Genomic DNA, 16,057 nt, shown 5'->3' on the forward strand with positions numbered 1-16,057 from the left:
CCATTTCCTGCATATCTGTGTGTCTTATCTGACTGCTCCTGTGGCTCCTCCCACAGTCCCTGGTATAAAGGCGATTGGAGACACTGCCCCGGCCTCAGTCTCCAGGATGTAGTGTGGTGGTCAATTGCTGCTTGTTCTTTCTTCCAGCCAATAAAATTGATGCACCATCAATAACTCTAGGAGATGTGAGGCAAGATGTAGGCTTTTATTGACTGGAAGAAAGAACAAGCAGCAATTGACCACCATGCTACATCCTGGAGACTGAGGCCGGGGCTCAGGCTCCAATCGCCTTTATACTGGGGTCTGTGGGAGGAGCCACAGGAGCAGTCAGCGGGGGGGGGTGTCCAGACAGGTATATGTAGTTCACCACACTCGTAAACAGCACTATGGTGTTTGCTTCTACAACCATCCCTGGCAGCTCATCCCAGGCACTTATCACGCTGTAAAAACAAAACTGTGTCCTTTAAACTTTCACCCTCTCATTGTGAGTGCATGTCCTCAAGTACTTCACGTTTATGATTATGGGGGTGGGGTGGGGGGAAGCTACTTGGCTATGTATGCCCCTCACATTTTTATCAGGTCTTCCCTTAGTCATTGCTCCTGTGGGAGCAACCTTTCCTCTAATTAAGGCAGTATCCTGGTAAATCTATTTTATGCCCTTTCCAAAGCTTCCACATTCTTCCTATAATGGCCTGACTAGAACTACACGAAATACTCCAAGGGCAGCTTAACCAAAACTTTATGCAGCAGCAAAACGACTTTCTTACTCTTGTACTCAATGAAGACAAGCATTCCTCTCTGTCTATGTGTGTCTGTGGTTGTGTGAGAGTGTGTGTGTGTATCAGTCTCTTTGTATACTGTATCTCTGCTCATCTGTCTGGGTCTAAATGTGTGTATTTCTATTTGCATGTCTTCCGTGTGTGTGCGTGTGTGCGTGTGTGCGTGCGCGTGCACGTGGGCTTGGAAGGTATTAGAATCATTGATTTTTTTGTATCGGAGGGAACAGAGAACTTCAAGCACACAAAGTGATGAATTGGGATAGCTATGCACTGGTGTGAGGGAAGAGGTTGTGAAAGGCTCAGAAGGTAAGGAGGAAGAAACAGCTGACAGATTTAGATTTTACAAAATGTGAAAATGATCCAATTCCTTTTCTGGTGGACAAATGCAGTTGTCAATCATTCATGTACTGTATTAACTGTAACAAATCTACTGTTTCTTTAGATTGTCTCTGACATTGAACAGCATGAAAAATTAACCTATACGATCACCGGCCCAGGGGCCGACAGGCCTCCAGTCGGCTTGTTTGTCATTGATCATAGAACTGGTGATTTAAATATCACAGGAGAAGTGGATCGTGAAAAAACTCCACAGTTCAAGGTAAGTTTCAATCACGATGTCCTTTGGAATAGAACTGTCTATATTGCATGTTAATCCTGTTCAAGTCCAGAGGAAGTAGAGTTTATTGTCGTATGCACAGTACATGAATGCCCAGGTGCAATGAAAAGCTTACAAAAGCACCATAGACTTGTAGCATCAGATGAACATCATTCATGGAAAAAAATATGCAAGAAAGAAAACAATTACAACCATTTTTAAAAAAAAAAAATCCATTTTGGTGCCAAGTGGTCATGGTGTTGCTGTACTGAAATACAATTAGGGTTGTGCTCATTGGTTCAAGAACCAAATGGTTTAAGAGAAATTATTGCCCTTGAGCCTGGTGCTGTGGAACCTCGTGCTCCTGTACCTCCTGCATAATGGCTGCAAGAAACCTATGAAAGAAAAGATGCCTGCCTGTAAAACCTCTTAAATGTGTCACATAATGTCAATATTTAACAACTCTCACTGGCTAGTCATGTCATTTCATAAAATCAAGAATCCTGTATCATTGTTCGGGTTTGTCCAGATGAAAATGGACTTTAGAAAGAGAATTTTATTTTTGTTAATTTTCCTAGCATCAGCTAGCCCACCAGGAAATGCCTTTGCATGGTACAATTTTATACAAATGCAAGTTGCATTTATCTCGTAGAGATGCATGAGAAGTGAAAAGAGCAATGTTCTAAATTTGGCATCGGGGATTAGTACTTGGTTTATTATTGTCACGTGTACAGAGGTAAGAGGAATATTTTTGTTTGGCATGCCATTCAGGTAGATCATTCAATGTATAGTGTATTGAGGTAGTACAAAATGGTTCAATTTAATATCAGAAGATATATGCAGTATACAACCCGAAATTCTTACTCTTCACAAACATCCATAAAACATAGAGAAAAGAGAATGCAGAATACGGTGTGACAATTATAAGGTGCATTACAGGTATACACTAAGGTGGCAGGGGCCTTGACAAGGCAGATTGAGATCAAGAGTTCATCTTTATTACACTGGGAGTTTGATAACAGGTCAAAGTTGTCCTATTTGTTCTCACACATTTGGATCTCCTATCTGATGGGGTGGGGAAAAGTCTGCAATTACGTTGGCTACTTTCGAAAGGCAGTGAGAAATATAGGCAGTCAGTGGCTGGTGTTCATGATGGATTGGGTTATATCTGCAATTTCTTGCAGTCCTGGGCAGGCCAGATGCGGTACCAAGCTGTGATGCATCTGGATAGGAGCTTTCCATGGTACATCTGTAAGCATTGGCTCATTAGGGACATACTAACTTCACTCGGCTTTCTGAGGAAATAGTGATACTAGTGCACTTTCTTGGTTATAGAATCTGCTTAGTTGGACCAAGGGAAGCTATTGGTGATACTTACACCTTCGAAACTGAAGCTCACAGCCAACTCTGTCTCCGCATTAATGAGGCAGACGGGATCTGTAATCAGTCCTGCTTCCTGAAGTTAATGACTAGTTCTTCTGTGTTGTTTTGCCTTTTCTTTGTATCTGACATGCATGGAGGAAAAACTTGAAGAAAGTGTAGTATTGTCACATAGGTGGGGAAGCAAGAGACTGGGGCTGAGGGGGAAAAAATGAATCCACCATGATAAAATGGCAGAGCAGTCTCGATGAGCCAAATGGCCTAATTCTGTTCCTATGATCTTACTATCACTCGTGAGTCTGCTATTATAATGGAAAAGACGGAGTGTAATGGTAAATCAGGAATCCGTGGGTGTGAAACTAATGAACTGAGGCTTGGTGACTAGCAGCACCATATTAGGTTGTGTTGTAGGAAATTCAGTACACTGCAAGCTCCTCCTAATAGCAAGATAATTATATTGAGATAAGCCTTGCATTCACAACTGAGAGGCTAGATTCAGCTTTAACACCTTCAAACTACCACCATTTAACACCAGATTCAGCTTTTGCAAATTACAAAATGACACAATGAGCCAGAGTACTAGAGGGAGGTAGGATTAGTAAACAGTATCATGGTAACAAACTTCTCCTTGATGTCAGCAAAATGAGAGGTGGTCTTTGACTTCAGAAAGGAGGTTAGTGCAGGAGCTCCTATCTACAAAGGTCAAGAGGGTGAAAGTTCCCAGGAGTAAATATCATTAAAAGCCTGTGGTGGCCCAGCCACACAAATATCACACCAAGAAAGCTAACCAATGCCTCAAACTCCTCTAGGGTGCTAAAATAATGAGTCTTCACTTGGTATGGTGACTATTCTGCCCAAGACTTCAGAAACTGCAGAGAGTTGTTGACACTGCTCAGCATATCATGAAAACTACTCCTCCACCCACAAACTCTGTTTACATTTCTCACAGCTTTGGTAAAGCCGTCAACATAATCAAACACCCCAGTCGTTCTCTTTTCTCTCCCCTCCCATCAGGTAGAAGGTGCAAAAGCCTGCAAGTATATATCACCAGGCTCAAACGAGAGAAAATCTTAGATGCTGGAAATCCAAGCAACACACACAAAATGCTGGAGGGACTCAGGCCAGTCACCAGCTATGGGGGAGGGGGAAGTCAATGTTTCAGGCCCAGACCCTACTGCAGGACTGGAGAAACAAAAACTAGGCTTAAGGACAGTTTGTACCCCAGTGTTGTAAGACTATTGAATGGTCCTCTCATAAAATCAAATGGACTCCAACCTTCATAATCTACCTTGTTATGATCTTGCACCTTACTGTCTGCCTCATTACACTTACTATTTAACACTAATAACTGCATTCTGTAATTGTTTTCCCATCTGTATTACCTGGATGTACTGATATGAATAAATGATCTGTGTCAATGGCATGCAAAATGAAATTTTTCACTGTACCCTAGTGCATCTGACAATAATTAAAAATGACCTATTTTGCAAAGTTGGATGAGTATATTTCTTGCATTTTCCTTGATTTGCGATTTATCTTTTATTCCTGATTCAGTTGATAGGACAAGCCTGGAATTCTCGTAATCAACCTGTTGAGAACCCTCTTGAACTTCTGATCAAAGTTCTAGATATTAATGATAATCCTCCGGAATTCATAAAAGAAGTGTTTGAAGGAAGTGTTGAAGAATTATCCCCATTTGGTAAGAACCATGCATTTTGTTTAAAGGTAATAAAGGAAATTTGCTCCCTGTTCAGTTAGAAATTAAATTTTCCACTGTGTTGTGGTGATGCAGTGGGTAAGTCCATGGTCCTGTAATGCACAGGCTCTGATACTACTATTCCAGACATTCTGATCCAAGTCCCAATTCACCAGTTCAGGAATTTAAATTTTGTTAATAACCTTGTGTCAAAAATGGCCATACAATGATAATGAAATATTGTTAATCCCTGTTTGAAGCTTGTCTCATTTGTCCAAATTTGGTCCATATCCCTTGAACCTTTCCCATCCAGTGTCTTTTAAATGCTGTAATTGTAACTGCCTGTGGCAGTTCATTTTAAAAAATACCCACCATTCCTTGTCACTCAGATGCATGAGATTGTGGAAATCTTGAGCAACACGCACAGAATGCTGGAGTAACTCAGCAGGTCAGACAGCACCAATGAAGGGGAAGTAATTAGTTGACATTTCAGGCAGGGACCCTTCATCATTTTGGCCTGAACTGTTTATTTCCCTCCATACTGCCTGACCTGCCATGTTCCTCCAATTTTTTTTTTTCTACCTTGTCCCACAAATCCTGATTAACTGTTACCCCTGGTATTTTAAGCTTGCCCGTCAGGAAAGGGAATCCACTATTCTACATTTGACTCCAGGCCAAAAACCCGATGGACCAGAGAGCACAGAAGTCTGCATGTATTTGCCAACCATTTCATACCTATCTATACTAATAGAATTTTCTGGAGTTTGTTCCTTAGTCTTTCTCTGCTTTGATTCAAGTGCTCATCCATATAACTTGTAAACGTAGTGAGAGTCCCTACCCCCACCACCTCTTCAGGTAGTCTGTTCCAGACTCCAACCACCCTCTTCCTAAACCTCCCAGCACCTTTGCCTCCTTGTTATAGATACCCAAGTTATGGGGAAGAACATTCTTCCTGTCTATCCTTTTAACGTGCCTCCTAACTTTGCGCACCAATAAAATGATTCCCTCCATTTTCTGCAAGGAAAATAAACATAGCTAACCAGTCTCTACACACAACTGAAATACTCCATTCCAGGCAACATCCAGATGAGTTTCCACTGCACCTTCTCCAGTGCAATCACATCCTCTCTGTAACATGCTGATGAAAACTATACACAATACTCCAGCTATGATCTAATCGATGAGTTTTTAAGTTGTATGATAATCTTCCTGCTCTTGTATACTGTACCCCTGCAAGTGAAGGGAAGGATCTCGTATGACTACCTCACCCCCTTCACTACCTGTTCTACCGCTTTCAGGGATCTGTAGGCTTGTAGACCAAGGTCCCTCTGTTCCTGAATACATCCTGGTGTCCTTCCATCTACTGTCTGTATCTCCCTGTATTAGTCCTCCCTTAGTGCATCACCTTGTGCTTATCAGAATTGAAATTGCATCTGTCTGTCTTATTATTTTACCAGCTCGTCAATATCTGCATTGTTTTTCCTTTTGTACTACTACAAATGTTCCACCTAGATGCCATGTATACAGAAGCTTTTTATTGTATCTTGGTACATGTGGGAAAAAATAAACCAAGATAGGGGTTTAGCATGATGTTCAAAAAGATGATGGTCTCAGTCTGAACCATATCCTACACATGAACTGAGATCCAACTGAGTTCACAGAGAGAGCAATCTTGTGGCCTGGTTAAACTTAAGATTAACTGAAGCATTATCAAAAAATCAACATGTAGGTTCAAAGTTGAAGAAGAATCAAAGGGAACCAGATGGAGCTCATTAAGCATCAGAAAGGCAGTGTTGACCCCTTTATTCAATTCTTTAATTGATTTTAAAAGATGAATATCCTTTATTTGGCCAAGCTCTGAGGTAAAATTTGTTCAACAACATCCTTGTAAAGCAAAGCAGGAAAGGCATAAAGGCATTCTGGAAATATAATATGCAGTTTCCAGTTTCTCAAATCACCTTTTAAGCATTTAAACCAGTGAGCCTGGTAGGAAGCAGCATTTTCATTTTGCATTTCAAGTTCAAGATTGTTGTCATAGCCATCCATGCACAGGATATAAATGCCATGAAAATTGGGGTTTGGCAGCGTATACGATCTTGTGTAAAGTAGTGAATTTTTTATTGTTTTATTCCAGGTAAATTGGTGATGTCATTGAATGCAACAGATAAAGATGAAGGAGAGAATGCTCAAATTTACTACAGAATTCTGTATCAGGGGGGCAAAGAGGTGTTCGTTTCAAACTCCAATGGACAAATTAAAACACTGGCAAATGACTTGGACAGAGAGGTGTGTTCTGTAATTCACTGTCTAAGATGTGTTTTAAGCTAACTGACAAATCTCAAGCAATGCATACTTGCACAGGTACACACTAACTTAAGCAACATCGTGGAGGGAGATTGACAGGCGATATTTTGGGACAAAATCCTTTGCCTGGTTTCTTAATGAGGGTTTCATAATTCTGTTTAATATCACAGACATATGTTGAGAAATTTATTAACTTTGTGGCAGCACTACAATGTAATAGATAATGTGGGGGGTGGGAATGAATTATATTAAATGTGTGTGTAATGTATATATATTAAATAGTTAAATAAGTAGTGCAAAAAAAGAAATAAAGTAGTGAGATAGTGCTCATGGGTTTAATGTCCATTTATAAATTGGATGGCAGAGGGGAAGAAGCTGATGGTAGCAATGAGAAGAGGGCATGTCCTAATGATGGATGCCACCCTTCAGAAGCACCGCTCCTTGGAGATGTCCTGGATACTAAGGAGGCCAGTGCCCATGATGAAGCTGACTAATTTTACAACTCTCTGCAGTAGCCCCATCACCCCCATACCAGACAGTGATGCAGCTAGTTAGAATGCTCTCCATGGTACATCTGTAGACATTTGCAAATGTTTTTGGTGACATTCCTAAACATTTCCTAATGAAATATAGCTGCAGTCTTGCCTTCTTTATGGCTCCATTGATATGTTGGGTCTAGATTAGGGCCTCAGAGGCATTGACACCCAGGTCTTTGACCAGGTGCAAAACGTCAGGCTGCTTAACAGGCTACAAGGGTAAGATTATAGCTTGGATAAAGCAGTGGCGGATTGGCAGGACGCAAACAGTGGGGAATAAGGGAACCTTTTCTGGTTGGCTGTCGGTGACTAGTCTTCCACAGGAGTCAGTGTTGGGACCAATTTTTGTTTTAAGGTTATATGTCAGTGATTTAGATGATTGAGTGATGGCTTTTGTTGCAAAGTTTGCAGATGATAAGAAGAAGTAGAAAAGTTACCTAAGGACTTGGGCAAATAAATGGTAGATAGAATAGTGTTGAGAGGTGTATGATCATGCACTTTGGTAGAAGAAATGAAAGGGTTGATTATTTTCTAAATGGAGAGAAACTACAAAAACCCGAGGCACTGAAGGTTAATTTGCAGAATGAGTCTGTGGTGAAGAAGACACATGAAATGTTAGCAATCATTTCAAGGGGACTAACATATAAAAGCAAATATGTAATGTTGAGTCTTTATAAAGTACTGGAAAGACTTCACTTGGAGTATTGTGAGCAGTTTTAGGCCCCTTATCGTGGAAAGGATGTGCTGAAACTGGAGAGGATTTAAAGGAGGTTCATGAAAATGATTCCAGGATTAAATGGCTTGTTGTATGAAGAGTGATGACTCTGGACCTTTATTCACTAGAAATCAGAAGAATGAGGGGTGGTCTCATTGAAACCCATTGAATGGTGAATGGCCTTGATAGTGGTTGTGGAGAGGATGTTTCCTATAGTGGGAGAATCTAAGATGAGCGAACACGGCCTCAGAATAGAGGGGCATTATTATAGAATGGAGATGAAGAATTTCTTTAGCCAGAGGGTGGTGAATCTGTGGAATTCTTCACCACAGGCAGCCGTTGAGGCCAAGTCTTTATGTATATTTAAGGCAGAGGTTGATAGATTCTTGATTGGTCAGGGCATGAAGGGATATGGGGAGAAGTCAGGAGATTGGAGCCAAGGAGAAAATTGGATCAGCCATGATGAAATGGTGGAGCAGACTTGATGGGCCAAATGGCCTAATTCTGCTCCTGTATCTTATGGTCTTAAAAGTAAATAGTCCAACTATAAAATGGGCCATACTCAACTTGGTGCTGGGAAATGAGTCTGGTCAGATAACAGACATTTCAGTGGAAAATATTGCTGGAACAGTGATCACAACTCCTTAAGTTTAAGTAGCTATGAATGAGAGACATTATGGACTTTGCACAAGAGTATTACGTTGGAGTGGGGAAAATTACACAAGTATTTGGTAGGAACTGGGAAGTGTTAATTGAGAACTGCTGTTTTTGGGCAAGTCAACACCTGATGTGGAGGGTATTTGAAGACCAACTGCACAGTAAGAAGGAAGAACAAAGATGTCAAGGTAAAGAAGCATTAGACAAAGAGGTGGGAAATTTAGTCAAGAAGGAAAAAGGAAACAATTCAAAGTTTTTAGAAGATGAGATCAATTCGAGGCCTCATGGATTATTTTTAAAAAATGTCAGAAAAGAACTCGAAGGGAATTAAGAGAGTCTGGAGTTAGCATGACATAACCTTGGCAAGTAGGATTAAGAACTGTAAGGCATTTGAGTGAAAGAAGGTGGCTAGGGAGAGGGTAGGACCACCCAAAGACTGAGCAAACATGTGCTTGGAGGCAGAAGACGTGGTATTTTGCATCCGTATTCATCAAGGGAAGATGTGGTGGATAGGAAAATCAGTGTGAAATATGCTCAGGTGTTAGCGCATGTTGAGATAACGGAGGCAACATTTGGTCTTGATGAACATTAAGGTGAATAAATCCTTAGGGGTGTACTCCAGGTTACTGAGAGAGGCAAAATATGAGATTGCTGGGGCTTCAAGCAAATGTTTGTTTTCTCTAGTCACATGGAAAGTATGGAGTGCTGGCAAATGGCTAATGTTGTTCCATTATTCAAGAAGGGAAATGGGGATAATCCTGGAAACTATAGACCAGTTTGTCTTGCATCAGTGATAGGGAAAGTACTGCTGCCATAAAACAACAAACCATGTGATTTGCCGATGGTAATAAACCTGATTCTGATCAGACCTGTCCAATTTGCCTGTGTTTGGTCCCCATTTGGAATTAGAATTGGTTTATTGTTGTCACCTGTACAGACATACAGTGAAAAACTTTTATTTATTTAATTATATCAGTAGATTAAGGTAGCACAAAAAGCAATAAAAATGCAAAATAGTTACAGAAAAAGTACAGTGTAGGCAGCCAATAAGGTTTCAGGCTATGAACTGGAATTAGTTATTGTCACATGTATCAAGATAAAGGAAAAAGGCTTGTCTTGCATATTGTTCATGGATCATTTCATTACACAGTGCATTGAGTTGGTTGCTACAAGGTAAAGCAATAACAGAATGCAAAATAAAGTGCAACAGCTACAGAGAAAGTGCAGTGCAGGCACACAACATGGTGCAAGGTAGGTTATGAGGTCAAGGCCATCTTATTGTACTAGGGAACCATTCGATGCTCTTGTAAGAGCAGGGTAGAAGCTGTAGTTGAGTCTAGTGATACATGCTACCAACCTTTTGTATCTTCTACCTGATGAGAGGGATGAGAAGTGAGAGTATTCGGTGTGGGTGATGTCTGTTTATATCGATTGCTTATTGTGTTCTACCAAGCAATGTGGGCATGCTGTGTTGGCACTGGAATGTGTGACGACACTTGCAAGGTGTCCCCAGCTCGCCCGTTTCACTATGTTTCAATGTACATGTGATAACCTCATTACCGACGCAGCTGGTGTAGATGGTCCATAAAAGGGAGGCTGGTTTCCATGATGTTCCGAGCTGTGCCCACAACTTTGCAATTCCTTGTGGTCATGGGCAGAGCTGTTGCCATAATCTCTACCCGTAAGATTCCAGAAGGGAAGCTGAGTTCTCAGGAACACTCAAGGAAATTAGCGATTAGGCAGCTTTCTGGGTATTCAGAAAGTAGTTCTTAAAACAAATAATGTTACAATCATTTTTTGTCTTGTTTTGATTCAGACCCAAGATTTGTACACTCTTCTTGTGGAAGCCCGTGACCAAAATGGAAAAGCAGAAGGATTGTCCGCTACAGCAAATGCCCAAATCCGGATCCTGGATGTCAATGACAATATTCCTACAGCTGAAAAAGAAGAGGTAGGAATCCTGACTATTTCCATTAAAATGTTGTGCTACCACTATTGTGCACACTTTTTTAAATTTTTAACGGAAAACTGAACACTTTTACAGTTTCTTGTATATAAGAAGATCTTTTGATGAAGTGATCCAAGTGGAAGGGGAGGGATTAGCAAAACCTAGACCCACTGATAAAGGAATGGGAACATATTCTCAAGCCAGGATGGTGCGCAGAAAGTATTGTTTCCTTGTCCTTGATACAGCTCGTGGGTTGTACATATATAGTGGCCCGGGGGAAAAGTACACACTCAGGACAACAGCTACTTTTTCGGGTTTTAATTCCTTTTTCTGTTTAGATGTTTAAGTGCCAGAAGAGGGTCTTAAAACAAAACGAATGACTTTATAATCGGGTCTGCCATTACAATCTCTGTTTAGCCTTTGATCCACACACTTCACACTTGTGTATCCACGGATTGCGTATGCAGTATAAAAATACAAAGAAAATCGCACAAAACTAATACAGTACTAATACGATAGTGGCAATTCTGAAAGAACACAACACAAACAACATTAGAATCCCCCCCCCCAAACCTGTATCTTATACATAGCAACGAAAAATGTAAGCGAATACATCTCATCTAAGAAGTCCACTGCTTTTTAGTACACACATGCTGAACCCCCGAACGGAGACTAAACATTCACGTTACGCAGTTACATGCACAATCAGTCATGATACAATAAAGTTAGACAAAAGGTACACTTTGGCACAACTTTTACAAGATATTGCCTGGTAGTTAAATTACAGGAAGATTGACCTACTTGGCCGGTGAGGAACTTTGCAAGCCACGCCATCCCGCGTCGAGTTCTTTACTCGTGAAAAACTAAAGCATCCACATGTAAAACATGTCAAATTACCAATATTCTCAATTCACCAACAAGCATAAATGAATTCACCTGGATATTGTAAATTAGTGCTCACCTTTCCTCACCATGCCTAGCACCTCTGGGGGAGCTTGATTCCAAAGCCCCACCAGCTCCTGCAGCAGAAAGCAAAATGATCTCCTCGTTATCCCGTGTGTGCGTAATGACATCACCATCTCTACTTAAAGGCACAGACGACTATTCTAGCATTACCCGGATGATTGCCTGAGTACACTTTTTAATGATAATGAATAGCATTTGTTGGTCACCCGGTTACACATGTATATTTATTGATAAATGCTGTGGTTTTTAGAAGAGTTGTCAATATCTCTTTGTACCTCTGCTGTCTGAAGTGGAGAAGATTTCTGTTGGATGAATGAAATTTAATTTACAACTTTGTTTCTTTTTTCTTCAGTATGAGATATCTGTTCAAGAGAATACATTGAGTGATGATGTCTTACGGATCAAAGTGATCGATAAGGACCAAGAATTCACAGACAACTGGCTGGGGAACTTTGAAATTATTGAGGGGAATGAGGACGGACACTTCAGGTTCGAAATGGATGAGCAAACTAATGAAGGAATTTTGATACTTCGGAAGGTAACGTTGAAAATCCAGAGACATTGTACTTATCCTGGTATAACGGAGGGAGGATCTTCTTCAGAAGAGCAAGGCTGATGCAAAGGTTGACGGGATTGTCCCATGAGGGATAGTTAAGGATGATTAGCCTATACTTCAGTGCTCTTGAAGGACCAGTTGGTATCTCAGACAGTTATCAACTTAGAATTGAAAGTAAAAAAGAACTGGGCGGCTGCAGAAACTGGAATCTGAAGCAGCAAACGAATCAGCTGGAGGAACTCTTTCCCAGCCAAACATATACATCCACCAGCCCTACACTCAAACCTAATCCTAAAGTCCAAAAGGGGCACACACCCCCACAAACCCTAGGCACTTCCCGATTAGCCCTGGCTTCAGCCCCACAAACCCTAAGCACACCCCGATTGACCCTTGCTTAAACCCCCACAACCCGATATATACATCCACCAGCCCAACACTCAAACCTAATCCTAAAGTCCAAAAGGGACACACCCCCCCCCACAAATCCTAGGCACTTCCCAATTAACCCTGGCTTCAGCCCCACAAACCCTAAGCACACCCCGATTAACCCTTGCTAAACCCCCACAAACCGGATATCCTATGTCAAGAAGGGCAAGATTCAACAAAGGCAAGTGTTGGACCTGGTTAATGATGGTAGTGAGCTGTCACTCTTGTAACTGATTTATTATTGTCACATGCACCAAGATACAGTAGAAAAGCTTCTTGTGTGCCATCCAACATGTCATTTCCATACAGAAGTACTCTGAGATAGTGCAAAATGAAAAGCAACAACAGAATATGGTGTTACATTTACAGAAGAAGTGCAGACAGGCCCATAAAGTGCAAGGGCTATGATGCAATAGATTGAAGGATCATGAGTTCATGTGTCCTGGGAAGTCTGTTCAACAGTCTGATAAAAGCTGTCCTTGAGTTTGGTGCACGTTTTCAAACTTTAGTCTACACTTTCTGCCGCCTCAGGAAAACAGTCAATGTAAACAAAAACCCTTCCCACCAGGCAGAGGATACAGAGTCCATGGAGGAGGGGCTTGTTTTTGTCAGACTGGGCTGTGTCTGCAATCTCCTGCATTGTGTCTCTGGACTTGTACTATCTGGGAGAAGCTCATTGAAACCTGTTGAATATCAAAAGGCCTAGGTAGAGAGGATGTGGAAAGGGTGCTTCCTATAGTGGGGGGGGTTCTAGGACCAGAGGACCCAACTTCAGAATAGAGCGATGTCCATTTTGAACAGAGGTGAGGAATTTCTTTAGCTAGGACAGTGAATCTGTGGCACCAGTAAAGCAGAGATTGATAGATTCTTGATTAGTCAGGGCATCAAAGGGAATGGGGTTGAAAGGGATAATAAATCAGCCATGATGAAATGGTAGAGCAGACTTGATGGGCTGAATCACCTAACTTTGCTCCTATTGTCATGGTCTTCTAGTCTTGGGCAGAGCACTTGCTGTAACAAGCTATGATACATCCAGTTAGATAAACAACCAACAATTTGCTGGAAGGACTGAGCAAGTTGAGCAGCATCTATGGGTTGTAAGGAATCACTTGTGTCGGGTTGAAACTCTGCATCGGCAAGCAAGGTTGTTGCAGTGCAGATCCAGGGTTTTGACTTGAAGCATCAGTGATTCCTTTTCCAGCACCAGTGTTGATCAACACACTGAATTCATCTAGCAGAATCTTGCTCTTGATTTCAGCATCTGCAGTCTCTTGTGTTTCCATGCATTAGGATTGGATGCTTTCCATGGGGCATCTTTAAGTATCACTCAAAGTCAATGGGGACATATCAAATTTCCTCAGTAGGCTAAGGAAGTAGAGGCATTCGTGTGCATTCTTGGCAAAGTGTCCATGTGGTTGGAGTAGGACAGGCATCTGGTGATTCACACCTCAGAAACTGAAGCCTCAACCATTCTCATCTCAGCACAATTGGTACAAACTGGAATGTGTTTAATGTATGAACTAGGAACTGGTAAAGAAAAGATAGCAGTAAAAGCGACATTTTAAAACAAAAACTTTTCTTTACCTGCTAAAAGATTTAAGAGTTGTTAATTTTTTTTCATCGTGCAATTAAACAGTGGTGCAAGGACCTTTGGAAAGCAGCCCAAGTTTAATAGCACTGGCTGACATTCATGCCCAGAGAGCTCAAGTCTAGTCTGCTTCCTTGGGAGGCCATTATCTTAAAGAAGGGAAGGGGTTCCAGATCCTATTCTGTGCCAGTTGGTCCCTATGTGATTTTCTAGTCATAGTTGCACATTGCTGTTTGTTGGACCTTACTGTGCACAGATTACCTGCAATTATGAGCTTGTAGCAATGTTCAACTCTATTGAGATGAAAAGTTAAATGCTACAAGCAATCAGCAGGTCAGGAAGGTCTGGAGAAAACAGTGAAAACACAAGGGACTGTAGATACTGGAATCTGGAACAACAAGCAATCTGCTGGAGGAACTCAGCAGGTCAGGCAGCAACTGTGGAGGGAGATTGTCAGTTGATGTGTTCATCTGGACTGAATGAATAGAGGAGAAATAACCAGTGTAAAGGGGTGAGGGGGGGAGGTGGTGAGGTAAGTGGATCCAGGTGAGGAGTGGCTCAAAGTTGAGTTTATTATTGTGTGCACAAGTATATGTCTGAACAGGTGCAATGAAAAACCTACTTACAACAGTTTGAGTGGCACAAAACAACATGTAAGCAGCATTCACACAAAAAACAAATTATGCACAATTTCTGCCAGAAAGAATGCAATTAAAACAAAAGAAGCCCATTTTAGTGCGAAATAGTTAGTGTTGCCATACTGAGGCTGTGATTAGGGTTGAGCCAGTTGGTTCAAGAAACAAAAGGTTGAAGCAGAGTAGCTGTTCTTGAGCCTGGTGATGTGGAACCTCAGGCTTCTGTGCCTCTTTCCTGTTGGTATCTGCAAGAAGATGGCATGGCCTGGATGGTGGAGATTTTTGACGGATGTTGCCTTCTTGAAGCACCACCTCGTGTAGATACTACCAACAGAGGGGAAGAATGTGATGTATTGACCAGAGTGCACTACTCTCTGTAGCTGCTTGTATTCCTGTGTATCTGAATTTCTGTAAGAGACCTTGATGCAGCCAGTCACGATGCACTCTGATAGAGTCATTTTAGGGATAGAAGGCTGGTGATGGTGACCAAGGCTAGGAGGTGATAGTGAAAGGGCTGTGGCTGATAGAATCTGATAGTAAAGGTGGAGCATTGAAGCAAATAAGAAGGTGGGGAAGGCTGATGGGAACAATGGAGGGAGGGGACCCAGTGGGTGGGGGAGGGGAGTGTGTGGGTGATGGGCAGATGGAATGGCTAAGGGGACAAAATAGGTTTGTAAAGTATGGATTGTGAGAGAAGTCTGAGGTGGATCAGGAGAGAGAACGGGACAGAGGAGGTGCAGTGTACTTGAAAATCCTGTTTTCTTGATATCCCTCTTGTCAGTATTGCCATCAGGGAGGAGGAACAGGAGCCCGAACGCCCACACTCACATTAAGAACAGCTTCTTCCAATCCATAATTAGGTTTCAGAACAGTACACGAAACTGTGAACACTACCTCACTATTCTGCTTTTGCACTTTTTTTGCTTGTAACATGCAGTACGTTTTGTCTTGTACAGTGCTGCTGACAGAGCAACGCATTTCACTTTGTATGTCAGCAGTAATAAACCTGATTGCTGCAGATTCCCAACCTCCTTGACTTTATGTCAGACTTTCAGCATTGCTCTTTATTGAGGTGATCTGACTGGGATGCAAAAGGCATCATAGAAATTAGTCTTTTTTTCTTTTACTCGCTGACTGGGGATTGTAGGGTTTAATTTTGTGTGAGAGCTGAAGAATGTACGTAAGAAATAGGAATAGGAGTTGGTCATCTGGCCTGCCAAGTCTGCTCCACCATTCAGTAAGATAATGGCTGGTATGACTGTGAACTCAACTCCAC

The 16,057-nt window shown here is 41.6% G+C and overlaps 1 protein-coding gene across 2 annotated transcripts in view; it reads left to right on the top strand.

The window, feature by feature from the left end:
• LOC140727934 (desmoglein-2-like) overlaps positions 1 to 16,057 on the top strand; it is a 63,010-nt gene that overhangs the window by 21,942 nt on the left and 25,011 nt on the right. For both annotated transcript variants that reach the window (XM_073045927.1, XM_073045937.1), the window contains exons 6-10: positions 1,222 to 1,377; positions 4,309 to 4,453; positions 6,585 to 6,736; positions 10,479 to 10,613; positions 11,929 to 12,114. In XM_073045927.1, the coding sequence (XP_072902028.1) occupies positions 1,222 to 1,377; positions 4,309 to 4,453; positions 6,585 to 6,736; positions 10,479 to 10,613; positions 11,929 to 12,114 (774 nt within the window). The remainder of the gene's footprint in view (positions 1 to 1,221; positions 1,378 to 4,308; positions 4,454 to 6,584; positions 6,737 to 10,478; positions 10,614 to 11,928; positions 12,115 to 16,057) is intronic.

This window comes from Hemitrygon akajei, chromosome 1 (assembly GCF_048418815.1).
Source record: "Hemitrygon akajei chromosome 1, sHemAka1.3, whole genome shotgun sequence".
In the NCBI taxonomy this organism is placed as follows: Eukaryota; Metazoa; Chordata; class Chondrichthyes; order Myliobatiformes; family Dasyatidae; genus Hemitrygon; species Hemitrygon akajei.